General features: G+C 40.3%; 2 protein-coding genes across 8 annotated transcripts in view; one reads left to right on the top strand and one right to left on the bottom strand.

Annotated features, from left to right (window-relative positions):
• The window catches only part of nipal2 (NIPA like domain containing 2), a 23,234-nt gene extending 4,573 nt beyond the window's left edge, over positions 1–18,661 (bottom strand). For 3 of the 4 annotated variants that reach the window (XM_077232601.1, XM_077232603.1, XM_077232602.1), the window contains exons 1-6: positions 17,125–17,197; positions 13,692–13,760; positions 13,420–13,588; positions 1,614–1,673; positions 1,004–1,125; positions 776–872 (exon numbers count right to left, since the gene is read on the bottom strand). In XM_077232601.1, the coding sequence (XP_077088716.1) occupies positions 776–872; positions 1,004–1,125; positions 1,614–1,673; positions 13,420–13,588; positions 13,692–13,760; positions 17,125–17,130 (523 nt within the window). In that variant the 5' untranslated portion in view covers positions 17,131–17,197. Of the gene's footprint in view, positions 1–775; positions 873–1,003; positions 1,126–1,613; positions 1,674–13,419; positions 13,589–13,691; positions 13,761–17,124; positions 17,198–18,596 lie in introns of those variants that run through there. The other variant, XM_077232604.1, reaches the window with a different exon arrangement.
• Positions 18,289–23,055, top strand: kcns2 (potassium voltage-gated channel modifier subfamily S member 2). 4 transcript variants are annotated; one of them, XM_077232600.1, is made up of 3 exons: positions 18,289–18,452; positions 18,923–19,241; positions 20,489–23,055. In XM_077232600.1, the coding sequence occupies exons 2-3, from the start codon at positions 18,925–18,927 to the stop codon at positions 21,540–21,542; spliced, it is 1,371 nt and encodes a 456-aa protein (XP_077088715.1). In that variant the 5' UTR covers positions 18,289–18,452; positions 18,923–18,924; the 3' UTR covers positions 21,543–23,055. The 4 variants fall into 4 exon arrangements, with proteins under 4 accessions (XP_077088715.1, XP_077088712.1, XP_077088714.1 ...); XM_077232597.1 differs by having other exon boundaries at positions 18,296–18,452; positions 18,883–19,241; XM_077232599.1 differs by having other exon boundaries at positions 18,421–18,634.
• The last annotated feature ends 4,393 nt before the right edge of the window (positions 23,056–27,448 follow it).

The raw sequence follows: 27,448 nt of genomic DNA, 5'->3' as shown, positions 1-27,448 counted from the left end.
CTGCTGCTTTCAGTCACGTGACGCCGGCTCTGAACGAAAACGCATTGGTCTAGTACTTTTTGACCCTCTCTGCTATTATAGTTTTTCAAGATGGCGGAACGACATGGAAGCCTCCGTGGACCTACCCGTCACATGTATATAAACATAATAAATTCTTTGTTTACGAGGATAAGTCAGATTATTGGCAGAGGTATTTGTACACCATTGAGGACATATTTATGAATAGAAATATTGATTTTAGATAATAAAATACCTAAAAAACTTTGCATAGTCCCTTTAAAAAAAGCTGCAGAATTTTACATTTATTGTTATGAAAAATGCACTAATATACTATTTTCAAGTTGTATATGAAATATATTTTTTCAAAAACATGTTTTACTCTAAAACTGTGAAAAAATCAAAGCCATAAATCTAAGCAAGTTGTGTTCCAAATGTGAGCTGATATCTGAGATGTTGTTCGGCTGCAGTTCCAAACGCTTCCACTAGAGGAAACTCTCATTCATTTCCACTGCGATATTCCTGACCTCGAGGAGCACAAGTGGGACTATTGTTTTCAGGATCATTTAACCTGTTCGAATCATGTCCATTTTTTTTGTGTGTTCACATCGCAAGTGCCAAAACCTTTACCAAGTTTCGTACCATTCCGATTAAATAAAATAAAAAAGGCAGGGTTAAACAGCTTCTGTTGGATCTCAAGCCCTAATGAAAGGAACCAGACACTTTCTCATCATCGTCAGTCTCATACGTGTAAACCGAGAGCAGAATGTGTTCTCACCGAGTAACGCCACCATGACCATGATGATCACGATGTGCTTCATGTTCCTGCACTTGTACAGATACATCAGGACAGCAAAGAGAATCGCTTCGAACGACTGCAGAGAGAGACAGATAAAACACTCCTCAAGCACCACAGCATTTACAGTATAACACAGTTGTGTTTGTGTTTTTGTCAGTTTTCCAATGGCTTCTTAGTCGCATGGAAGTATGATGAGATGAAACTCACGAAGTAGATGAGGAAGAGCCAGCTGACCAGCGAGCGCTCCACCATGTTGGCCGTCACATGAGGGGACGAATGAGGGGCAAAGGTCACCAGAAAGTAGGTGCCGGTCAGAGCTAAAGCTCCTCCTGTGAATGAAACCGATTTATTACAAGACCGTCAATCATGTGTTCATGTTCATATTACATTATGAATCCAGTGTCGGGTTTCATCAGGAGTTTGTGGAAGGCAGGTCTCGTTTCCAACTGATATTCTTGAGCGATCCTCAGATCAACTGAATTAACATCACACAGAACTGATTCAGTGTGTGTGTGTGTGTGTGTGTGTGTGTGTGTGTGTGTGTGTGTGTGTGTGTGTGTGTGTGTGTGTGTGTGTGTGTGTGTGTTAGCAGTGATTTTTAGTGTCCAGCAGTCATGAGTTTGATTCCTAGAAAAGAAATAAACTGATGTGAAATGATCATTGTAGCTCAATGCTAATTGGTGGAATTGGCAATGTTGCAAACTCTCCCCAGTCTTACCTTATACTTTGTAAAATAACTTTGAGTTTCATTATTTTACAGTATACCAATAGAAGACAAGAACTTGAGAACTTCATAATAATATGAATCTGATCTCACCGAGGATATCTGAAGCACGTAACGTTTCCTTGAGGAACACCACAGAAATAACAGCACTCGCTGAAAGAGAAGAACCAACATTAAAAGCTTTAAACACTAATAGAAGAGTAAAATACTGTTTTACTGTCTCTGATGTGGTGTTTTACTGTCTCTGATGTGGTGTTTTACTGTCTCTGATGTGGTGTTTTACTGTCTCTGATGTGGTGTTTTACTGTCTCTGATGTGGTGTTTTACTGTCTCTGATGTGGTGTTTTACTGTCTCTGATGTGGTGTTTTACTGTCTCTGATGTGGTGTTTTACTGTCTCTGATGTGGTGTTTTACTGTCTCTGATGTGGTGTTTTACTGTCTCTGATGTGGTGTTTTACTGTCTCTGATGTGGTGTTTTACTGTCTCTGATGTGGTGTTTTACTTTCTCTGATGTGGTGTTTTACTGTGGTGTTTTACTGTCTCTGATGTGGTGTTTTACTGTCTCTGATGTGGTGTTTTACTGTGGTGTTTTACTGTCTCTGGTGTGGTGTTTTACTGTCTCTGATGTGGTGTTTTACTGTGGTGTTTTACTGTGGTGTTTTACTGTCTCTGGTGTGGTGTTTTACTGTCTCTGATGTGGTGTTTTACTGTATCTGATGTGGTGTTTTACTGTCTCTGATGTGGTGTTTTACTGTCTCTGATGTGGTGTTTTACTGTGGTGTTTTACTGTCTCTGGTGTGGTGTTTTACTGTCTCTGATGTGGTGTTTTATTGTCTCTGATGTGGTGTTTTACTGTCTCTGATGTGGTGTTTTACTGTCTCTGATGTGGTGTTTTACTGTCTCTGATGTGGTGTTTTATTGTCTCTGATGTGGTGTTTTACTGTCTCTGATGTGGTGTTTTACTGTCTCTGATGTGGTGTTTTACTGTGGTGTTTTACTGTCTCTGGTGTGGTGTTTTACTGTCTCTGATGTGGTGTTTTACTGTGGTGTTTTACTGTCTCTGATGTGGTGTTTTACTGTCTCTGATGTGGTGTTTTATTGTCTCTGATGTGGTGTTTTACTGTCTCTGATGTGGTGTTTTACTGTCTCTGATGTGGTGTTTTACTGTGGTGTTTTACTGTCTCTGGTGTGGTGTTTTACTGTCTCTGATGTGGTGTTTTACTGTGGTGTTTTACTGTCTCTGATGTGGTGTTTTACTGTCTCTGATGTGGTGTTTTACTGTCTCTGATGTGGTGTTTTACTGTCTCTGATGTGGTGTTTTACTGTCTCTGATGTGGTGTTTTACTGTGGTGTTTTACTTTCTCTGATGTGGTGTTTTACTGTGGTGTTTTACTGTGGTGTTTTACTGTCTCTGATGTGGTGTTTTACTGTCTCTGATGTGGTGTTTTACTGTGGTGTTTTACTGTCTCTGATGTGGTGTTTTACTGGCCATGATGTGGTGTTTTACTGTCTCTGATGTGGTGTTTTATTGTGGTGTTTTACTGTCCCTGATGTGGTGTTTTACTGTCTCTGATGTGGTGTTTTACTGTCTCTGATGTGGTGTTTTACTGTCTCTGATGTGGTGTTTTACTGTGGTGTTTTACTTTCTCTGATGTGGTGTTTTACTGTGGTGTTTTACTGTGGTGTTTTACTGTCCCTGATGTGGTGTTTTACTGTCTCTGATGTGGTGTTTTACTGTGGTGTTTTACTGTCCCTGATGTGGTGTTTTACTGTCCCTGATGTGGTGTTTTACTGTGGTGTTTTACTGTGGTGTTTTACTTTCTCTGATGTGGTGTTTTACTGTCTCTGATGTGGTGTTTTACTGTCTCTGATGTGGTGTTTTACTGTCTCTGATGTGGTGTTTTACTGTCTCTGATGTGGTGTTTTACTGTGGTGTTTTACTGTCTCTGATGTGGTGTTTTACTGTCTCTGATGTGGTGTTTTACTGTCCCTGATGTGGTGTTTTACTGTCTCTGATGTGGTGTTTTACTGTGGTGTTTTACTGTCTCTGATGTGGTGTTTTACTGTCTCTGATGTGGTGTTTTACTGTGGTGTTTTACTGTCTCTGATGTGGTGTTTTACTGTCTCTGATGTGGTGCTTTACTGTCTCTGATGTGGTGTTTTACTGTGGTGTTTTACTGTCTCTGATGTGGTGTTTTACTGTGGTGTTTTACTGTCTCTGATGTGGTGTTTTACTGTGGTGTTTTACTGTCTCTGATGTGGTGTTTTACTGTGGTGTTTTACTGTCTCTGATGTGGTGTTTTACTGTGGTGTTTTACTGTCTCTGATGTGGTGTTTTACTGTCTCTGATGTGGTGTTTTACTGTCTCTGATGTGGTGTTTTACTGTCTCTGATGTGGTGCTATACTGTCTCTGATGTGGTGTTTTACTGTGGTGTTTTACTGTCTCTGATGTGGTGTTTTACTGTCTCTGATGTGGTGTTTTACCATGGTGTTTTGCTGTGGTGTTTTACTGTCTCTGATGTGGTGTTTTACTGTCTCTGATGTGGTGTTTTACTGTGGTGTTTTACTGTGGTGTTTTATTGTCTCTGATGTGGTGTTTTACTGTCTCTGATGTGCTGTTTTACTGTGGTGTTTTACTGTGGTGTTTTACTGTCCCTGATGTGGTGTTTTACTTTCCCTGATGTGGTGTTTTACTGTGGTGTTTTACTGGCCCTGATGTGGTGTTTTATTGTGGTGTTTTACTGTCCCTGATGTGGTGTTTTACTGTCTCTGATGTGGTGTTTTACTGTCTCTGATGTGGTGTTTTACTGTCTCTGATGTGGTGTTTTACTGTGGTGTTTTACTGTCTCTGATGTGGTGTTTTACTGTGGTGTTTTACTGTCCCTGATGTGGTGTTTTACTGTCTCTGATGTGGTGTTTTACTGTCTCTGATGTGGTGTTTTACTGTCTCTGATGTGGTGTTTTACTGTCTCTGATGTGGTGTTTTACTGTGGTGTTTTACTGTCTCTGATGTGGTGTTTTACTGGCCATGATGTGGTGTTTTACTGTCTCTGATGTGGTGTTTTATTGTGGTGTTTTACTGTCCCTGATGTGGTGTTTTACTGTCTCTGATGTGGTGTTTTACTGTCTCTGATGTGGTGTTTTACTGTCTCTGATGTGGTGTTTTACTGTGGTGTTTTACTTTCTCTGATGTGGTGTTTTACTGTGGTGTTTTACTGTGGTGTTTTACTGTCCCTGATGTGGTGTTTTACTGTCTCTGATGTGGTGTTTTACTGTGGTGTTTTACTGTCCCTGATGTGGTGTTTTACTGTCCCTGATGTGGTGTTTTACTGTGGTGTTTTACTTTCTCTGATGTGGTGTTTTACTGTCTCTGATGTGGTGTTTTACTGTCTCTGATGTGTTTTACTGTCTCTGATGTGGTGTTTTACTGTCTCTGATGTGGTGTTTTACTGTGGTGTTTTACTGTCTCTGGTGTGGTGTTTTACTGTCTCTGATGTGGTGTTTTACTGGCCATGATGTGGTGTTTTACTGTCTCTGATGTGGTGTTTTACTGTGGTGTTTTACTGTCTCTGATGTGGTGTTTTACTGTCTCTGATGTGGTGTTTTACTGTATCTGATGTGGTGTTTTACTGTCTCTGATGTGGTGTTTTACTGTGGTGTTTTACTGTCTCTGATGTGGTGTTTTACTGTCTCTGATGTGGTGTTTTACTGTGGTGTTTTACTGTCTCTGATGTGGTGTTTTACTGTCTCTGATGTGGTGCTTTACTGTCTCTGATGTGGTGTTTTACTGTGGTGTTTTACTGTCTCTGATGTGGTGTTTTACTGTCTCTGATGTGGTGTTTTACTGTCTCTGATGTGGTGTTTTACTGTGGTGTTTTACTGTGGTGTTTTACTGTCTCTGATGTGGTGTTTTACTGTCTCTGATGTGGTGTTTTACTGTGGTGTTTTACTGTCTCTGATGTGGTGTTTTACTGTCTCTGATGTGGTGCTTTACTGTCTCTGATGTGGTGTTTTACTGTGGTGTTTTACTGTCTCTGATGTGGTGTTTTACTGTCTCTGATGTGGTGTTTTACTGTCCCTGATGTGGTGTTTTACTGTGGTGTTTTACTGTGGTGTTTTACTGTCTCTGATGTGGTGTTTTACTGTCTCTGATGTGGTGTTTTACTGTCTCTGATGTGTTTTACTGTCTCTGATGTGGTGTTTTACTGTCTCTGATGTGGTGTTTTATTGTGGTGTTTTACTGTCTCTGGTGTGGTGTTTTACTGTCTCTGATGTGGTGTTTTACTGTGGTGTTTTACTGTCTCTGATGTGGTGTTTTACTGTCTCTGATGTGGTGTTTTACTGTATCTGATGTGGTGTTTTACTGTCTCTGATGTGGTGTTTTACTGTGGTGTTTTACTGTCCCTGATGTGGTGTTTTACTGTCCCTGATGTGGTGTTTTACTGTGGTGTTTTACTGTGGTGTTTTACTTTCTCTGATGTGGTGTTTTACTGTCTCTGATGTGGTGTTTTACTGTGGTGTTTTACTGTCTCTGATGTGGTGTTTTACTGTCTCTGATGTGGTGTTTTACTGTCTCTGATGTGGTGTTTTACTGTGGTGTTTTACTGTCTCTGGTGTGGTGTTTTACTGTCTCTGATGTGGTGTTTTACTGTGGTGTTTTACTGTCTCTGATGTGGTGTTTTACTGTCTCTGATGTGGTGTTTTGCTGTATCTGATGTGGTGTTTTACTGTCTCTGATGTGGTGTTTTACTGTGGTGTTTTACTGTCCCTGATGTGGTGTTTTACTGTCCCTGATGTGGTGTTTTACTGTGGTGTTTTACTTTCTCTGATGTGGTGTTTTACTGTCTCTGATGTGGTGTTTTACTGTCTCTGATGTGTTTTACTGTCTCTGATGTGGTGTTTTACTGTCTCTGATGTGGTGTTTTACTGTGGTGTTTTACTGTCTCTGGTGTGGTGTTTTACTGTCTCTGATGTGGTGTTTTACTGTGGTGTTTTACTGTCTCTGATGTGGTGTTTTACTGTCTCTTTACTGTATCTGATGTGGTGTTTTACTGTCTCTGATGTGGTGTTTTACTGTGGTGTTTTACTGTCTCTGATGTGGTGTTTTACTGTCTCTGATGTGGTGTTTTACTGTCTCTGATGTGGTGTTTTACTGTCTCTGATGTGGTGCTTTACTGTCTCTGATGTGGTGTTTTACTGTGGTGTTTTACTGTCTCTGATGTGGTGTTTTACTCTCTCTGATGTGGTGTTTTACTGTCTCTGATGTGGTGTTTTACTGTGGTGTTTTACTGTCTCTGATGTGGTGTTTTACTGTTTCTGATGTGGTGTTTTACTGTGGTGTTTTACTGTCTCTGATGTGGTGTTTTACTCTCTCTGATGTGGTGTTTTACTGTCTCTGATGTGGTGTTTTACTGTGGTGTTTTACTGTCTCTGATGTGGTGTTTTACTGTGGTGTTTTACTGTCTCTGATGTGGTGTTTTACTGTTTCTGATGTGGTGTTTTACTGTGGTGTTTTACTGTCTCTGATGTGGTGTTTTACTGTCTCTGATGTGGTGCTTTACTGTCTCTGATGTGGTGTTTTACTGTGGTGTTTTACTGTCTCTGATGTGGTGTTTTACTGTGGTGTTTTACTGTCTCTGATGTGGTGTTTTACTGTGGTGTTTTACTGTCTCTGATGTGGTGTTTTACTGTGGTGTTTTACTGTCTCTGATGTGGTGTTTTACTGTGGTGTTTTACTGTCTCTGATGTGGTGTTTTACTGTCTCTGATGTGGTGTTTTACTGTCTCTGATGTGGTGTTTTACTGTCTCTGATGTGGTGCTATACTGTCTCTGATGTGGTGTTTTACTGTGGTGTTTTACTGTCTCTGATGTGGTGTTTTACTGTCTCTGATGTGGTGTTTTACCATGGTGTTTTGCTGTGGTGTTTTACTGTCTCTGATGTGGTGTTTTACTGTCTCTGATGTGGTGTTTTACTGTGGTGTTTTACTGTGGTGTTTTATTGTCTCTGATGTGGTGTTTTACTGTCTCTGATGTGCTGTTTTACTGTGGTGTTTTACTGTGGTGTTTTACTGTCCCTGATGTGGTGTTTTACTTTCCCTGATGTGGTGTTTTACTGTGGTGTTTTACTGGCCCTGATGTGGTGTTTTATTGTGGTGTTTTACTGTCCCTGATGTGGTGTTTTACTGTCTCTGATGTGGTGTTTTACTGTCTCTGATGTGGTGTTTTACTGTCTCTGATGTGGTGTTTTACTGTGGTGTTTTACTGTCTCTGATGTGGTGTTTTACTGTGGTGTTTTACTGTCCCTGATGTGGTGTTTTACTGTCTCTGATGTGGTGTTTTACTGTCTCTGATGTGGTGTTTTACTGTCTCTGATGTGGTGTTTTACTGTCTCTGATGTGGTGTTTTACTGTGGTGTTTTACTGTCTCTGATGTGGTGTTTTACTGGCCATGATGTGGTGTTTTACTGTCTCTGATGTGGTGTTTTATTGTGGTGTTTTACTGTCCCTGATGTGGTGTTTTACTGTCTCTGATGTGGTGTTTTACTGTCTCTGATGTGGTGTTTTACTGTCTCTGATGTGGTGTTTTACTGTGGTGTTTTACTTTCTCTGATGTGGTGTTTTACTGTGGTGTTTTACTGTGGTGTTTTACTGTCCCTGATGTGGTGTTTTACTGTCTCTGATGTGGTGTTTTACTGTGGTGTTTTACTGTCCCTGATGTGGTGTTTTACTGTCCCTGATGTGGTGTTTTACTGTGGTGTTTTACTTTCTCTGATGTGGTGTTTTACTGTCTCTGATGTGGTGTTTTACTGTCTCTGATGTGTTTTACTGTCTCTGATGTGGTGTTTTACTGTCTCTGATGTGGTGTTTTACTGTGGTGTTTTACTGTCTCTGGTGTGGTGTTTTACTGTCTCTGATGTGGTGTTTTACTGGCCATGATGTGGTGTTTTACTGTCTCTGATGTGGTGTTTTACTGTGGTGTTTTACTGTCTCTGATGTGGTGTTTTACTGTCTCTGATGTGGTGTTTTACTGTATCTGATGTGGTGTTTTACTGTCTCTGATGTGGTGTTTTACTGTGGTGTTTTACTGTCTCTGATGTGGTGTTTTACTGTCTCTGATGTGGTGTTTTACTGTGGTGTTTTACTGTCTCTGATGTGGTGTTTTACTGTCTCTGATGTGGTGCTTTACTGTCTCTGATGTGGTGTTTTACTGTGGTGTTTTACTGTCTCTGATGTGGTGTTTTACTGTCTCTGATGTGGTGTTTTACTGTCTCTGATGTGGTGTTTTACTGTGGTGTTTTACTGTGGTGTTTTACTGTCTCTGATGTGGTGTTTTACTGTCTCTGATGTGGTGTTTTACTGTGGTGTTTTACTGTCTCTGATGTGGTGTTTTACTGTCTCTGATGTGGTGCTTTACTGTCTCTGATGTGGTGTTTTACTGTGGTGTTTTACTGTCTCTGATGTGGTGTTTTACTGTCTCTGATGTGGTGTTTTACTGTCCCTGATGTGGTGTTTTACTGTGGTGTTTTACTGTGGTGTTTTACTGTCTCTGATGTGGTGTTTTACTGTCTCTGATGTGGTGTTTTACTGTCTCTGATGTGTTTTACTGTCTCTGATGTGGTGTTTTACTGTCTCTGATGTGGTGTTTTATTGTGGTGTTTTACTGTCTCTGGTGTGGTGTTTTACTGTCTCTGATGTGGTGTTTTACTGTGGTGTTTTACTGTCTCTGATGTGGTGTTTTACTGTCTCTGATGTGGTGTTTTACTGTATCTGATGTGGTGTTTTACTGTCTCTGATGTGGTGTTTTACTGTGGTGTTTTACTGTCCCTGATGTGGTGTTTTACTGTCCCTGATGTGGTGTTTTACTGTGGTGTTTTACTGTGGTGTTTTACTTTCTCTGATGTGGTGTTTTACTGTCTCTGATGTGGTGTTTTACTGTGGTGTTTTACTGTCTCTGATGTGGTGTTTTACTGTCTCTGATGTGGTGTTTTACTGTCTCTGATGTGGTGTTTTACTGTGGTGTTTTACTGTCTCTGGTGTGGTGTTTTACTGTCTCTGATGTGGTGTTTTACTGTGGTGTTTTACTGTCTCTGATGTGGTGTTTTACTGTCTCTGATGTGGTGTTTTGCTGTATCTGATGTGGTGTTTTACTGTCTCTGATGTGGTGTTTTACTGTGGTGTTTTACTGTCCCTGATGTGGTGTTTTACTGTCCCTGATGTGGTGTTTTACTGTGGTGTTTTACTTTCTCTGATGTGGTGTTTTACTGTCTCTGATGTGGTGTTTTACTGTCTCTGATGTGTTTTACTGTCTCTGATGTGGTGTTTTACTGTCTCTGATGTGGTGTTTTACTGTGGTGTTTTACTGTCTCTGGTGTGGTGTTTTACTGTCTCTGATGTGGTGTTTTACTGTGGTGTTTTACTGTCTCTGATGTGGTGTTTTACTGTCTCTTTACTGTATCTGATGTGGTGTTTTACTGTCTCTGATGTGGTGTTTTACTGTGGTGTTTTACTGTCTCTGATGTGGTGTTTTACTGTCTCTGATGTGGTGTTTTACTGTCTCTGATGTGGTGTTTTACTGTCTCTGATGTGGTGCTTTACTGTCTCTGATGTGGTGTTTTACTGTGGTGTTTTACTGTCTCTGATGTGGTGTTTTACTCTCTCTGATGTGGTGTTTTACTGTCTCTGATGTGGTGTTTTACTGTGGTGTTTTACTGTCTCTGATGTGGTGTTTTACTGTTTCTGATGTGGTGTTTTACTGTGGTGTTTTACTGTCTCTGATGTGGTGTTTTACTCTCTCTGATGTGGTGTTTTACTGTCTCTGATGTGGTGTTTTACTGTGGTGTTTTACTGTCTCTGATGTGGTGTTTTACTGTTTCTGATGTGGTGTTTTACTGTGGTGTTTTACTGTCTCTGATGTGGTGTTTTACTGTGGTGTTTTACTGTGGTGTTTTACTGTCTCTGATGTGGTGTTTTACTGTTTCTGATGTGGTGTTTTACTGTGGTGTTTTACTGTCTCTGATGTGGTGTTTTACTGTCTCTGATGTGGTGCTTTACTGTCTCTGATGTGGTGTTTTACTGTCTCTGATGTGGTGTTTTACTGTCTCTGATGTGGTGTTTTACTGTCTCTGATGTGGTGTTTTACTGTCCCTGATGTGGTGTTTTACTGTGGTGTTTTACTGTCTCTGATGTGGTGTTTTACTGTCTCTGATGTGGTGTTTTACTGTCTCTGATGTGGTGTTTTACTGTCTCTGATGTGGTGTTTTACTGTCCCTGATGTGGTGTTTTACTGTGGTGTTTTACTGTCTCTGATGTGGTGTTTTACTGTCTCTGATGTGGTGTTTTACTGTCTCTGATGTGTTTTACTGTCTCTGATGTGGTGTTTTACTGTCTCTGATGTGGTGTTTTACTGTGGTGTTTTACTGTCTCTGGTGTGGTGTTTTACTGTGGTGTTTTACTGTTTCTGATGTGGTGTTTTACTGTGGTGTTTTACTGTGGTGTTTTACTGTGGTGTTTTACTGTCTCTGATGTGGTGTTTTACTGTCTCTGATGTGGTGTTTTACTGTGGTGTTTTACTGTTTCTGATGTGGTGTTTTACTGTGGTGTTTTACTGTGGTGTTTTACTGTCTCTGATGTGGTGTTTTACTGTCTCTGATGTGGTGTTTTACTGTGGTGTTTTACTGTTTCTGATGTGGTGTTTTACTGTGGTGTTTTACTGTGGTGTTTTACTGTCTCTGATGTGGTGTTTTACTGTTTCTGATGTGGTGTTTTACTGTGGTGTTTTACTGTCTCTGATGTGGTGTTTTACTGTCTCTGATGTGGTGCTTTACTGTCTCTGATGTGGTGTCTTACTGTGGTGTTTTACTGTCTCTGATGTGGTGTTTTACTGTCCCTGATGTGGTGTTTTACTGTGGTGTTTTACTGTCTCTGATGTGGTGTTTTACTGTCTCTGATGTGGTGTTTTACTGTCTCTGATGTGTTTTACTGTCTCTGATGTGGTGTTTTACTGTCTCTGATGTGGTGTTTTACTGTGGTGTTTTACTGTCTCTGGTGTGGTGTTTTACTGTCTCTGATGTGGTGTTTTACTGTCTCTGATGTGGTGTTTTACTGTCTCTGATGTGGTGTTTTACTGTGGTGTTTTACTGTCTCTGATGTGGTGTTTTACTGTGGTGTTTTACTGTCTCTGATGTGGTGTTTTACTGTCTCTGATGTGGTGTTTTACTGTATCTGATGTGGTGTTTTACTGTCTCTGATGTGGTGTTTTACTGTGGTGTTTTACTGTCTCTGATGTGGTGTTTTACTGTCTCTGATGTGGTGTTTTACTGTGGTGTTTTACTGTCTCTGATGTGGTGTTTTACTGTCCCTGATGTGGTGCTTTACTGTCTCTGATGTGGTGTTTTACTGTCTCTGATGTGGTGTTTTACTGTGGTGTTTTACTGTCTCTGATGTGGTGTTTTACTGTCTCTGATGTGGTGTTTTACTGTCTCTGATGTGGTGTTTTACTGTCTCTGATGTGGTGCTTTACTGTCTCTGATGTGGTGTTTTACTGTGGTGTTTTACTGTCTCTGATGTGGTGTTTTACTGTCTCTGATGTGGTGTTTTACCATGGTGTTTTGCTGTGGTGTTTTACTGTCTCTGATGTGGTGTTTTACTGTCTCTGATGTGGTGTTTTACCATGGTGTTTTGCTGTGGTGTTTTACTGTCTCTGATGTGGTGTTTTACTGTCTCTGATGTGGTGTTTTACTGTGGTGTTTTACTGTGGTGTTTTATTGTCTGTGATGTGGTGTTTTACTGTCTCTGATGTGCTGTTTTACTGTGGTGTTTTACTGTGGTGTTTTACTGTGGTGTTTTACTGTCCCTGATGTGGTGTTTTACTGTGGTGTTTTACTGTCTCTGATGTGGTGTTTTACTGTGGTGTTTTACTGTCTCTGATGTGGTGTTTTACTGTGGTGTTTTACTGTCCCTGATGTGGTGTTTTACTTTCCCTGATGTGGTGTTTTACTGTGGTGTTTTACTGTGGTGTTTTACTGGCCCTGATGTGGTGTTTTACTGGCCATGATGTGGTGTTTTACTGTCTCTGATGTGGTGTTTTATTGTGGTGTTTTACTGTCCCTGATGTGGTGTTTTACTGTCTCTGATGTGGTGTTTTACTGTCTCTGATGTGGTGTTTTACTGTCTCTGATGTGGTGTTTTACTGTCTCTGATGTGGTGTTTTACTGTGGTGTTTTACTGTGGTGTTTTACTTTCTCTGATGTGGTGTTTTACTGTGGTGTTTTACTGTGGTGTTTTACTGTCCCTGATGTGGTGTTTTACTGTCTCTGATGTGGTGTTTTACTGTGGTGTTTTACTGTCCCTGATGTGGTGTTTTACTGTCCCTGATGTGGTGTTTTACTGTGGTGTTTTACTGTGGTGTTTTACTTTCTCTGATGTGGTGTTTTACTGTGGTGTTTTACTGTGGTGTTTTACTGTCCCTGATGTGGTGTTTTACTGTGGTGTTTTACTGTCTCTGATGTGGTGTTTTACTGTCTCTGATGTGGTGTTTTACTGTGGTGTTTTACTGTGGTGTTTTACTTTCTCTGATGTGGTGTTTTACTGTGGTGTTTTACTGTCCCTGATGTGTTGTTTTACTGTCTCTGATGTGGTGTTTTACTGTCTCTGATGTGGTGTTTTACTGTCTCTGATGTGGTGTTTTACTGTCTCTGATGTGGTGTTTTACTGTGGTGTTTTACTGTGGTGTTTTACTTTCTCTGATGTGGTGTTTTACTGTGGTGTTTTACTGTGGTGTTTTACTGTCCCTGATGTGGTGTTTTACTGTCCCTGATGTGGTGTTTTACTGTGGTGTTTTACTGTCTCTGATGTGGTGTTTTACTGTCTCTGATGTGGTGTTTTACTGTGGTGTTTTACCGATGACAGACACACAGCCGAGAGGAGCGATGAGCGACGCCGGAGCAAATCCATATGCAGCGAAGTTTCCCAGTTCTCCCAATCCCATGAGCAAGATCCCACACCACCACAGACGACTGGTGTAGTACGGCCTCGTCCCGCGCTGAGACTGACGCATGTGTGTGTATTTCTGCACAGCAAACACCAGCAGAGATCTAAACACTGAAACACTGAAGAGCAGATGTTTGTGAGTGTATGTTCATGCGACTGTCAAAGAGTGTGTCGAGGTTCACCTGGATATTTAAGGAGATGCTGATGAGAAAGTTTCCACACACTGCAATGCAGATCCCCACGATATAGACCTGCGAACACAAAACATCAGCTCATAGACCACAGAAACACACGTGTGTTGATCCTTAAACGACATTCCTATCGACGAACTTAATCATAAAATCATAAGGAAACCATAGGCTGATAAATAATGTCGCCAGTGTAGGGAAAGATGGGACTGAGTACAGGAGTACAGTCAATCAATACACTGATTATATTTTCAGATTAGAGTCTGTTTTAGCTTTAGTTTGAGTTTAATCTCAGATTAGAGACTGTAGTTTGAGTTTAATCTCAGGTTAGAGGCTGTTTTATCTGTAGTTTGAGTTTAATCTCAGAATGAGTTTAATTTCAGATTAGAGGCTGTAGTTTGAGTTTAATCTCAGAATGAGTTTAATTTCAGATTAGAGGCTGTAGTTTGAGTTTAATTTCAGGTTAGATGCTGCTTTAGCTGTAGTTTGAGTTAAATCTCAGGTTAGATGGTATAATATGAGTTAAATTTCAGGTTAGATGCTTTAGTTTGAGTTTAATCTCAGGTTAGATACTGTTTTAGCTGCAGTTTGAGTTTAATCTCAGGTTAGATGGTATAGTTTGAGTTTAATTTCAGGTTAGATGCTGTAGTTTGAGTTTAATGTCAGGTTAGATGCAGTTTTAGCTGAAGTTTGAGTTTAATTTCAGATTAGATGCTGTTTTAGCTGTAGTTTGAGTTTAATCTCAGAATGAATTTAATTTCAGATTAGAGGCTGTAGTTTGAGTTTAATCTCAGAATGAGTTTAATTTCAGATTAGATGCTGTAGTTGAGTTTAATCTCAGGTTAGATGCTGTTTTAGCTGCAGTTTGAGATTAATTTCAGATTAGAGGCTGTTTTAGCTGTAGTTTGAGTTTAATCTCAGAATGAATTTAATTTCAGATTAGAGGCTTTAGTTTGAGTTTAATTTCAGGTTAGATGCTGATTTAGCTGTAGTTTGAGTTTAATCTCTGGTTAGATGGTATAGTTTGAGTTTAATTTCAGGTTAGATGCTGTAGTTTGAGTTTAATCTCAGATTAAATGCTGTTTTAGCTGCAGTTTCAGTTTAATCTCAGGTTAGATGGTATAGTTTGAGTTTAATTTCAGGTTATATGCTGTAGTTTGAGTTTACTCTCAGGTTAGATGCTGTTTTAGCAGTATTTTGAGTTTAATCCCAGATTAGATGCTGTTTAGCTGTAGTTTGTTTTATTTCAGGTTAGATGCTGTAGTTTGAGTTTAATCTCAGGTTAGATGCTGTAGTTTGAGTTTAATCTCAGATTACATGCTGTTTAGCTGTCATTTGAGTTTAATCTCAAATTAGATGCTGTAGTTTTAGTTTAATCTCAGGTTAGATGCTGTTTTTGCTGTAGTTTGAGTTTTACTCAGATCAGATGCTGTAGTTTGAGTTTTACTCAGATTACAGGCTGTTTTAGCTGTAGTTTGAGTTTATTCTCAGGTTAGATGCTCTAGTTTGAGTTTAATCTTAGGTTAGATGCTGTTTTAGCTGTATTTTGAGTTTAATCTCCGGTTAGATGCTGTTTTAGGTGTATTTTGAGTTTAATCTCCGGTTAGATGCTGTTTTAGCTGTATTTTGAGTTTAATCTCAGATTAGATGGTACAGTTTGAGGTTAATTTCAGGCTAGATGCTGTAGTTTCAGTTTAAACCCAGATTAGATGCTGTTAAACTGTAGTTTGTTTTATTTCAGGTTAGATGCTGTAGTTTGAGTTTAATCTCAGATTAGATGGTACAGTTTGAGGTTAATTTCAGGTTAGATGCTGTTTTAGCTGTATTTTGAGTTTAATCTCCGGTTAGATGCTGTTTTAGCTGTATTTTGAGTTTAATCTCAGATTAGATGGTACAGTTTGAGGTTAATTTCAGGCTAGATGCTGTAGTTTCAGTTTAAACCCAGATTAGATGCTGTTAAACTGTAGTTTGTTTTATTTCAGGTTAGATGCTGTAGTTTGAGTTTAATCTCAGATTAGATGGTACAGTTTGAGGTTAATTTCAGGTTAGATGCTGTTTTAGCTGTATTTTGAGTTTAATCTCCGGTTAGATGCTGTTTAGCTGTAGTTTGAGTTTTACTCAGATCAGATGCTGTAGTTTGAGTTTTACTCAGATTACAGGTAGTTTTAGCTGTAGTTTGAGTTTATTCTCAGGTTAGATGCTGTAGTTTGAGTTTAATCTTAGGTTAGATGCTGTTTTAGCTGTATTTCGAGTTTAATCTCCGGTTAGATGCTGTTTTAGGTGTATTTTGAGTTTAATCTCCGGTTAGATGCTGTTTTAGGTGTATTTTGAGTTTAATCTCCGGTTAGATGCTGTTTTAGGTGTATTTTGAGTTTAATCTCAGATGAGATGGTACAGTTTGAGGTTAATTTCAGGTTAGATGCTGTAGTTTGAGTTTAATCCCAGATTAGATGCTGTTAAACTGTAGTTTGTTTTATTTCAGGTTAGATGCTGTAGTTTGAGTTTAATCTCAGATTAGATGGTACAGTTTGAGGTTAATTTCAGGTTAGATGCTGTTTAGCTGTAGTTTGAGTTTAATCTCAGGTTAGATGCTGTTTAGCTGTATTTTGAGTTTAATCTCCGGTTAGATGCTGTTTAGCTGTAGTTTGAGTATAATCTCCGGTTAGATGCTGTTTAGCTGTAGTTTGAGTTTTACTCAGATCAGATGCTGTAGTTTGAGTTTTACTCAGATCAGATGCTGTAGTTTGAGTTTTATTCAGATCAGATGCTGTAGTTTGAGTTTTACTCAGATTACAGGTTGTTTTAGCTGTAGTTTGAGTTTATTCTCAGGTTAGATGCTGTAGTTTGAGTTTAATCTTAGGTTAGATGCTGTTTTAGCTGTATTTTGAGTTTAATCTCCGGTTAGATGCTGTTTTAGGTATATTTTGAGTTTAATCTCCGGTTAGATGCTGTTTTAGCTGTATTTTGAGTTTAATCTCAGATTAGATGGTACAGTTTGAGGTTAATTTCAGGTTAGATGCTGTAGTTTGAGTTTAATCTCAGATTAGATGGTACAGTTTGAGGTTAATCTCAGGTTAGATGCTGTTTAGCTGTAGTTTGAGTTTAATCTCAGATTAAATGGTATAGTTCGAGTTTAATCTCAGATCAGATGCTGTTTAGCTGTAGTTTTAGTTTTATCTGAGTTTAATCTTAGGTTAGATGCTGTAGTTTGAGTTTAATCTCAGATTAGATGTTGTGGTTTGAGTTTAATCTCAGATTAGAGGCTGTAGTTTGAGTTAATTCTCAGATTAGATGCTGTTTTAGCTGTAGTTTGCATTTAATCTCTGATCAGATGCTGTTTAGCTGTAGTTTTAGTTTTATCTGAGTTTAATCTCAGGTTAGATGCTGTAGTTTGAGTTTAATCTCAGATACACTGTGAATTTTGTACCTCCATCCTGGATGTTCACCTGTAGTTCCCACAAGGCATGTAAAGCGAGTGAATAACCACATTCACAAACACACTGCACAAGTGAAAAGAACAACAGACACAACTTCAACACAACTGTGTGCATGTTCAGATGTTCAGAGCGCTATGATCAGTCGGTTTATCAGAGGTGCATATATTCCTCATACATGACATACAACCACGTGTCTCCCTGAGACAGGAAAAACAATTAAACAAGAAAAAAAAAAGTCAAATCCCATACAGGGAATCAAAACTTTCACATTGCTGAAAGGCCATAACAAGAAATACTTTTATTTGACATCCAGAGAGAATACACACAGAAACTCTTCAGAAGCATTTTAACACTTCCAGAAGATGCACTTTACTTTCTAAACATACTTTGCTGATCTCATAAGATAACAACCTGACATCAAACATTAATAGTAGCTATTTGACAATAAGCAACCGCTCAACAGGGCATATAAATAACAAGACTAATAATAAAGATTGAATTAGAGGCTCAGTCTACGCTTATTGTTATGAAAATGGCAGTTATGAGCAGAAATACATACGGCTTCTCCGGTACAGGAACGAGAGGCTGTGCTGGGACTTTCTATGTGTGTGTGTGTGTGTGTGTGTGTGTGTGTGTGTGTGTGTGTGTGTGTGTGTGTGTGTGTGTGTGTGTGTGTGTGTGTGTGTGTGTGTGTGTGTGTGTGTGTGTGTGTGTGTGTTCATGCTTACAGGACTCTTTGTGCAGGGCAGGACAATAGTGTTCTCTGAGTGTGTGTGAGCTTTGCTGGATGGACAGTAGATCTATTATCTTACATTACAGCACATTCTTGCATGATGATAACACACTGAGAATTGTGTTTAAATGTATTATTGTAAGTTTAGAGTAACAGAAGTGACCATTAAAACAGTAAAAAAAAAACAAATCAAAATGGCTCATTGTCATCTTAAAGAGATACATTTGTTTAAAGATAGAGCATCGTATTATTCACAGAAAAGCTGAGCATCTCTCCTGATGTTCTGATAATAAAGATTCACATTTATTAATTTTCCTGGTATTTGATCCAGATGTTTATTCAGAGATTTTCACCCTTAATTATGATCATGACATAAGGACTGAGAATGAGATGCACGTTTGATAGACACTTGTTGTCTGTCAGAAGACACGCCCATCACGACAACAGAACTGAGTGAAAGTCATCAGCGCTTTATTATTTTAATCTGCAGAAAGTGTTTGTCTCCGTCATTTGCGGGATTCTGTGTCGTCACTGTCGTGCACGCGCCTCAGCTGTGCGCGTGTTGAGAAACGCTGGAATATCGCGGTGAGTTTATGACGATCATAATCATCTCACATATGAATCATATCCGCAGAAACGACATGTGAATTAAACGCGCCGTTTAGAGCCGAATCACCGGTTTCATCGCGAGATCGATCGAGCTGTTCGAGATTCATAATCAGATCAAACCTTTCTGTGAGGAAATCTGCTTCGATGGAGATGAAATGGTGCTCAGTCGTGCGTGTGTGTGTGTGCGCGTGTGTGAGAGTGAGCGTGTGTGTGTGCACGTGTGTGTGAGAGAATGTGTGTTTGTGTGAATGTAGAATATCTGTAAATGGTTTTCTCATGCTTTGCACCGCGTGTGTGTGAGAGAGAGAGAGAGAGAGAGAGAGAATGTAGAATATCTGTAAATGGTTTTCCCATGCTTTGCACCGTGTGTGTGTGTGTGTGTGTGTGTGTGTGTGTGTGTATCCAGATCAGCGCTGGATCTCCCAGTGACTCCCGGTTTTCCTCAGTCATGATAGGCTCGATCCGCATTAATGTGGGAGGATTCCGGCGCCGGCTTCTCTCCACTCGACTCTCCCGTTTCCCCGAGACCCGACTCGCTCGCTTGCTGAGCTGTCAATCCAGGGAGTCGATCCTCGAGCTGTGCGACGACTACGACGAGTCAGAGAGCGAGTTCTACTTCGACCGTAATCCCACGCCTTTCCCGTACGTCCTGCACTTCTACAACACGGGAAGACTTCACGTCATGGAGGAGCTCTGCATCTTCTCCTTCAGTCAGGAGATCGAGTACTGGGGCATCGACGAGCTGTTCCTCGACTCCTGCTGCAGGTCAGAGGCTGTGGTTTGAGTTTAATCTCAGGTTAGATGTTGTGGTTTGAGTTTAATCTCAGATTAGATGTTGTGGTTTGAGTTTAATCTCAGATTAGATGCAGTTTTAGCTGTAGTTTGCATTTAATCTCAGATCAGATGCTGTTTAGCTGTAGTTTTAGTTTTATCTGAGTTTAATCTCAGGTTAGATGCTGTAGTTTGAGTTTAATCTCAGATACACTGTGAATTTTGTACCTCCATCCTGGATGTTCACCTGTAGTTCCCGCAAGGCATGTAAAGCGAGTGAATAACCACATTCACAAACACACTGCACAAGTGAAAAGAACAACAGACACAACTTCAACACAACTGTGTGCATGTTCAGATGTTCAGGGCAATATGACCAGTCTGTTATCATTTATATTTACATTTATGCATTTGGCAGACGCTTTTATCCAAAGCGACTTACATGGCATTTCAGGGTACACATTTACATTCTTATCAGTTCTTGCTTTCCCTGGGGATTTATCAGAGGTGCATATATATCCTCACACAGATAATATATCTCATACATGGTGTACAACCACATGTCTCCCTGAGACAGAAAAACAACAACAATCCCATACAGGGAATCAAAACCTTCACATTGCAGAAAAGCCATAGCAACTGTATCGGATCCAGGATCCAGGCCGTATCCGGATCTGACGAAGGCCCTTCGCCTGGACCCGATGACAATGCAGTGCTGAAGTGCCAACTAGCCTCTCCCTATGGAGGATCCCTATACCAATCTACAGATAAAGCGTTGTGGAATTGTTGTTGATTGTTCGTGTTCCTACCCAAAGTGATAAAATAAAATTCTGCATCAAAATTTAGAGGCAAGACAAGTAGTTTGTTTAGGCATGGTTTGTAGGGAATTACAAACCTTCGCACATATATTCAAACGCACATAACTATAGAATCAATTCTTAATGCGCATGTGAACGCCATCAGCGTCTATCACAGGTTCACGTTTAAAGTCTGTTTAGAGAGAACGGTGTCGTCTTAGCGGCCCCTAATTTAATAACAAATGATCATTTAGACGGAAGTGAATCAATCAAAACTAACTTTAGCTGGAAAAAACATTTTTCAAGAACCACTATAAAACTAAACCAATCTCTGTTACCTTAAATCATATGTTTATCTCTGTAAAGCTGCTTTGAAACAATCTACATTGTTAAAAGCGCTATATAAATGAGGATGACTTAACTGTACTTGTATGTGACTTGCAGGAGCAGCTTCCACTGCAGGAGGATGGATCCGGATCCGGACCGGGACGACGGGAGCGAAACCAGAAGCTCAACCTCATCGTTTGATGACATCATGGAGTTCTACAGCGACGCCGGGAAATTCGACAAGCAGCTTCTAGGGAGCGTTCGCCGGAGAATCTGGTTAATGCTGGATAATCCCGGATATTCCCTTCCCAGTCGCCTCATCAGTATCTTCTCCATCCTGGTCCTGTTGGGCTCCATCGCCAGCATGTGCATGAACAGCATGAGCGAAAACGGAAAACCTCAGGAAGATCTGCACTTCCAGACCGTGGAGAATTTGGGAATAGCCTGGTTCACTTTTGAGCTTCTTGCTCGACTCTCCGTGGCTCCGGATCTCCTCGGATTCTTCGCACACCCGCTAAACCTGATCGATCTGCTGTCTATCCTACCGTTCTACCTGACGCTAGTGATTGATCTGGTTGCGGAGAGCAGTCCTGCGCTGGCTAATCTGGGAAGAGTCGCGCAGGTGCTTCGGTTGACCAGGATTTTCCGGATCCTGAAGCTGGCTCGCCACTCCACGGGCCTTCGGTCTCTGGGAGCCACGCTCCGGAACAGCTATCGGGAGGTTGGGCTTCTCCTGCTGTATCTCTCCGTCGGAGTCTCCTTCTTCTCCGTCATGGCCTACACCCTAGAGAAGGAGGAGAACGAGGGATTGAACACCATCCCGGCCGGCTGGTGGTGGGCCACGGTTAGCATGACTACTGTGGGATACGGAGACGTCATTCCCGGATCCGTCGTGGGAAAGCTCACGGCGTCGGCCTGTATATTAGCGGGAATACTGGTCGTGGTGCTTCCCATCACGCTGATATTTAATAAGTTTTCCCTGTTTTATAAGCGGCAGAAGCAGCTGGAGATCATCATGAGGAGCTGCGAGTTCGACAGGGAAATGAAGGAGCCTCCGTCTGTAAATCTGAGGAATTATTACGCTCATAAAGTCAAGACGCTTATGGCCAGTCTGTCCAACATGAGCCGCAGTTCTCCCAGCGATCCCAGTCTGAGCGGCTCTCTGCGTTAGCCGTGCTGTTTGCTTCATGTGTGTTAAGATAACAGTGGGTACGTTTACGTGCACGATTGATGAGTCGGGATGCAGTGTTTACATGAACGCTGAACATGTGATCGGGTTGATGTGCGCGTTTTTATATCACAAGCTTAAATCGGGATATATTTTTTGACACATAATAACTATTCTCATACACTGGTTCCTTATTTGTTTTAAACATCAGACTTGAAATTTATCCATTTCAGACGATGAGCGTATGAGCCGTTGTGCCGCTGCTTATATTGATCACACAGTAAAAATGGCCAAAACCAGTCGTGTGTGTGTGTGTGTGAAGCAAGCACTGGTGGCGTCGTCCTGCTCCACTTCACACACACAGAGAAAGCAGGATTATAGGAGGACGAGACACTCGTTTATACGACTTTATTCAACAGAAGAACAGCTCGTTCAGCGCATCACGCAATTTCTACGTCATTAAAACGTCATTACGCTATTTCTACGTCATTAAAACGTCATTACGCTATTTCTACGTCATTGCGCTATTTCTACGTCATTACAGCGTCATTACGCTATTTCAACGTCATTAAAACATCATTTCAACGTCATTACGCTATTTCTACGTCATTACACATGTGCACTGCTTTCGGTTTCGGTTTTCAATCTGATCAAGTGTTCACACATTCTCTCGATCGGATTAGAAAAGGAATAAACCGACCCTTTCCATCCGATCGACATCTGATTCTGATCGATTAAGGCGTTTACGTGAAGATTGAGCCGTCAATCCGATTACCCGCCGGTTATTTGGTTGCATGTAAACGTAGGCAGTGTGTTTATATGGGCTGGAATGGGTTTCGTCAACATAACAACTTCTGACTTTCTCAGTTTGTGTAAATCCACTTGGGTTTCAGTGAATTTATTTTTTCCCCATTAATTTACGTGTCTAATACAATTTATGGTTATGTTTCATTAATACAGTGTTTACTTTTTTTCTTGATTTACCCCAAAAGAATGGAAGTGAAACGTGACAACATGCCCCATAGGTGACCATATGACAGATTAAAATGCTATCTGATCTACTCAAAAAAATATACAAGACAAACTAAAATATTTTGTCTGTAAAACACAATTATTAACTTTTTCATATAAAATAATGGAATTTTTTAATAATTAAGTTTGACAACAATCACACCACAAAAACACAGCTATACAACATAGTTCAAAACATAATAATAATTAATAATTTATGAACATTGACTCTTTATTCACCTTTTTCTCATGGTTTCTCTTTCGAATTCATAAAAGTTTAGAATAGAATATCATAGTTAATTGTAACTCAGTGTGACAACATGCCCCGTCTGAGCAACTGGTGTTTATACCCGCAAGTGTTTCTGCTGTTACATCAGCATTAAACAACTATCTACTGTTAACAGATATAAGATTACAATAATTTCAGATTTGTCTAATTTTAATTTTAAAATAAACACAAAAACAATATCTATCCATCAATAAATGTTCAGTGATATCTTCCAAAGATTTGTAAAATTTTGCTCAATTTATTCTCTATATACAGTGTTGATATGGCAACTAGTAAATACTATGTTTCGTCATGCTGCATGTGTGGAAAGTTTTAAGCATGTGTGTGTGACAACTAGCCCCGCGTTAGTGTGTGTGTGTGTGTGTGCCGACCAGCCCTATACTGGTGTAAGCTGTGGTTCTGTGTGTTCAGGAGTGTGTGTGTTCAGCCAGTCTCTGTTCACTGAATCTATATATGCAGAGTTTCATGTTTTCCAGTGTCATGGTGGTTCTAGAACTGTGTGTGTTCAGGAGTGTGTGTGTTCAGGAGTGTGTGTGTGTGTGTGTGTTCAGGAGTTGTGTGTGTGTGTGTGTTCAGGAGTTGTGTGTGTGTGTGTGTTCAGGAGTTGTGTGTGTGTGTGTGTGTTCAGGAGCTCTGTGTGTTCAGGAGTGTGTGTGTGTTCAGGAGTGTGTGTGTGTTCAGGAGAGTGTGTGTGTTCAGGAACTGTGTGTGGGTTCAGGAGTGTGTGTGTTCAGGAGCTGTGTGTGTGTTCAGGAGCTGTGTGTGTGTTCAGGAGTGTGTGTGTTCAGGAGTGTGTGTGTTCAGGAACTGTGTGTGGGTTCTAGAACTGTGTGTGTGTTCAGGAGCTGTGTGTGTTCAGGAGTTGTGTGTGTGTGTGTTCAGGAGTTGTGTGTGTTCAGGAGCTCTGTGTGTTCAGGTGTGTGTGTGTGTGTGTTCAGGAGAGTGTGTGTGTTCAGGAACTGTGTGTGGGTTCAGGAGTGTGTGTGTTCAGGAGCTGTGTGTGTGTTCAGGAGCTGTGTGTGTGTTCAGGAGTGTGTGGGTTCTAGAACTGTGTGTGTGTTCAGGAGTTGTGTGTGTTCAAGAGTTGTGTGTGTTCAGGAGCTGTGTGTGTTCAGGAACTGTGTGTGTTCAGGAACTGTGTGTTTGAACTACTGTGTAGTTTACTTATTGTAGTAATACACAAGCCAAAAAAAAAAGCTAGAATTTGTGAACACTATTTTAGTTGCCTGAACAGCCAACTATGTACAACATTTTTCAATTCTAACTAAATGAATCTATCAATGAATCTAGCACTGACATTTAAACATTATAATGGAGAGCAAACAAACACAGAGCAAATTTAAAGAAATACTTATTTGCACATAAGAATGTTTGTATGTGTGAGGGAGAAAGTGATGCTATTTAGGACTGTCCTCAGGAAGTGAAGTACAGCTCTGCAGCCCCTCCTTTCTCCTCAAGCGCTCTATCTCCTTCCTCCATCTCTATCAGGAGCAAGCTGAAGCCATCTTTGTATTGTTGCTTCTATCTCCTGATCAGTGGCATGTGTCAGACGGTTTTTCCTCACAGCAGCTAAAAGACAAAATACTAAATTAACAAATACATATACAAATATTCATCCACCTACTGTAAATAAATGTAGGTAACAAAATAAAATAAGGTTGCTTGAGTTCATTTTTATACAGGAAATGATTGCTTATAATGTGGCACTATTGAATGACCCGCAGGACGGTCGGGTCTTCAGTCTGTACTCGCGTTCTCAAGTTCAGGGCAGTGAATCAGCTTACGTTACCATATAGGCAAAAGTTCACTTCAATAAAGAACAAGGTGACATCCGAGTTTGAATTCAGGTATTTAAAAAAGCTCCAAAAAAGAGACGTGCACAAAATAGCTTCACTTACCTGAACAGCGGTTGGGTTGTCTGACAGACGTCTTCTACACCCTTCAGCGGGAGAAATTTCAAACGACGCATCACGTGAACCTCATCAACCAATCAGAAAGCTGCTGTTACCATGGCGATCGCACCAAAATAAACAATAGTTCACTGCACAGTTAACTGTACATATTTTTAAACTGTTATTTAGTATATATATATATATATATATATATATATATATATATATATTATTATTATTATTATTGGTACCTGATCCTGATCGATTGCTCCTGTCTGCCTAGCTGCCTGCTGTGTTTTGTTTGCTTCGAGGCTGTAAGCTCCGTCTAAGCCTCGTATTAGCTTTGTATTTCTTTCTGTTTTGAACCATCATTTACTACCATTTCTAGTTGTTTATACTACTAAATACAGCTTAGACAACATCTCAGATTAACCTGACATCGCTAGCTTCCGTTATTGTTAGCACAACACGCTAGTAACTCGCTAGCCTGTTAACGCACCACCCGTGCGCTCAGTTATTTATTTATTTTTCTCTCGCGCGCCCGCACCTCTGAGTTCATAAAAAGCCCAAGAGTAAGAATCAGTCAACAAACACGGTGAGTAATGTCTTGTCCTGTTATTGTCACCTGCACTTCATGTTACATGTTTAGCATAGCCTTCCCCGTCGGCAATATAAGGTTTATATGTGATAAATGCAAGGAGACAGTCAGGCTGACGGAGAAGATTTCAGAATCAGAAACACGCATCCAAACTTTAATTGAGGATAGTAAGTGTGCTAGAGCTTTAGATACTATTTTGGATGCGCCTAGCATAGTGAACTCTTTACATGATTCGGTTCCGGTTGAATTATTGCCTGTGCAGCCAGGCAAATGGGTGACGGTGAGGGATCGCTCTATTCGCGGATCAAAAAACCACTCTTCTGTTCCGATTACCATAACAAATCGATTTGCCCCGCTCAGTGAAACACCCACTGAGAATTCTGTTGATTGTGCCCTAGTAATTGTTGATCGGAACGTGAAAATAGGGACACCAGCCAACATAGTCACACGTTTGCCGGGAGCCAGAGCGCCTGACATCAAAGCAAATTTAAAAGTGCTGGCTAATGCTAATCGTAAATTCTCTGAGATTGTTATTCACGTCGGCACTAATGATGTTCGACTCCGCCAGTCGGAGATCACCAAAATTCATATTAAAGAGGTGTTTGAACTCGCAAGTACGATGTCAGGCACTGTAATTTGCTCTGGCCCCCTTCCTGTTCGAAGGAGTGATGAGATAGTTAGCAGATTGTCATCACTCAATGGCTGGCTGTCTAAGTGGTGTCCGCAAAATAATATAGAATTCATAGAGAATTGGAAAAGTTTTTGGGGCAAACCTGACCTGTTGAAAAGATATGGTATTCATCCCTCCTGGGATGGTGCTGCTCTTCTCTCTAGTAATTTGGCTCATAGTCTTAGAGACAAAACATGACAATCTGGGGCTCAGGTCAGGAAGCAGACAAACTGGCTAAACCGACCGTCTGCTAGCGGCCTCGCGTCACCAATGTCAGATAAATCCCATCACATAGAGCCTCTTTCACCTAGATATCATCATATAGAGACTGTGTCTGTTCCCCGAATTTTGGAAATCCAGAAAACTTCCAAACCGATCTAAGGTTAAAAATGTAATTGATATTCAACAAATAAAAAATAGATATAATACAGATGAGCAAACGATAAAGCTTGGGTTGCTGAATTTTGGATCCCTTACTTCAAAAGCGCTCATAGTTAATGATATGGTTTCAGATTATAACCTAGATGTGCTGTGTATGACAGAAACCTGGCTAAAACCAGACGATTACATTACTTTAAATGAGTCCACCCCTCATGATTACTGTTATAAACATGAACCTCGCCTGAAAGGCAAAGGGGGAGGTGTCGCTGTAATTTATAGTAATATTTTCAAAACCACAAAAAAATCTAGTTTTAAATATTTCTTAAAGTGTTTAAGTGTTGGTGCTTAATGTAAAAATATATAATGTAAACGATAAATCAAGTTTGAGAATTCTGCTGGATACTGTATACAGGCCACCAGGGCAACAAAGATTTTATCAAAGAATTTGCTGACTTTCTATCAGAATTAGTATTGACTGCAGATAAAGTCCTAATGGTTGGTGATTTTAACATACATGTAGATAATGGAAAAGATGCAATGGGATTGGCATTTAAAGACATTCTTAACTCTATTGGAGTTAGACAACACGTGTCAGGACCTACTCATTGTCGTAATCATACTCTAGATCTAATATTATCACATGGAATCAATGTTGATGCTGTTGAAATTCTGCAGCAGAGCGATGACATCTCAGATCATTATCTAGTCTCATGTAAATTACATTTAGCCAAGGCTGCAAAGCCAACTCCGTGTTACAAGTATGTTACACCTATCACTTCTGCCACTAAAGATTGCTTTATCAATAATCTTCCTAATCAGTTTCATCGTCTCAGCATCCCAGATAGCTTAGAAGAACTCGATATTGCAACAGAAACTTTTAACTCTCTCCTTTCCAGCACTTTAGACACAGTTGCTCCGTTGCGGTCAAGGAAGATTAAAGAAAATAGTCCAACACCGTGGTACAACGAGCACACCCGGGCCATTAAGAGAGTAGCCAGAAAAATGGAGCACAACTGGAAGAAAAAGGTATTTCGGATTTCATGGAAGGAGAGCTCGATTGCTTACAGA

This window comes from Siphateles boraxobius, unplaced genomic scaffold (assembly GCF_051911475.1).
Source record: "Siphateles boraxobius isolate OS27281-9 unplaced genomic scaffold, OSU_SipBor_1 178, whole genome shotgun sequence".
NCBI classification, from domain to species: domain Eukaryota; kingdom Metazoa; phylum Chordata; class Actinopteri; order Cypriniformes; family Leuciscidae; genus Siphateles; species Siphateles boraxobius.
Note: the sequence above shows the minus strand (reverse complement) of the source record. Positions and strands in the feature narration are given on the sequence as shown.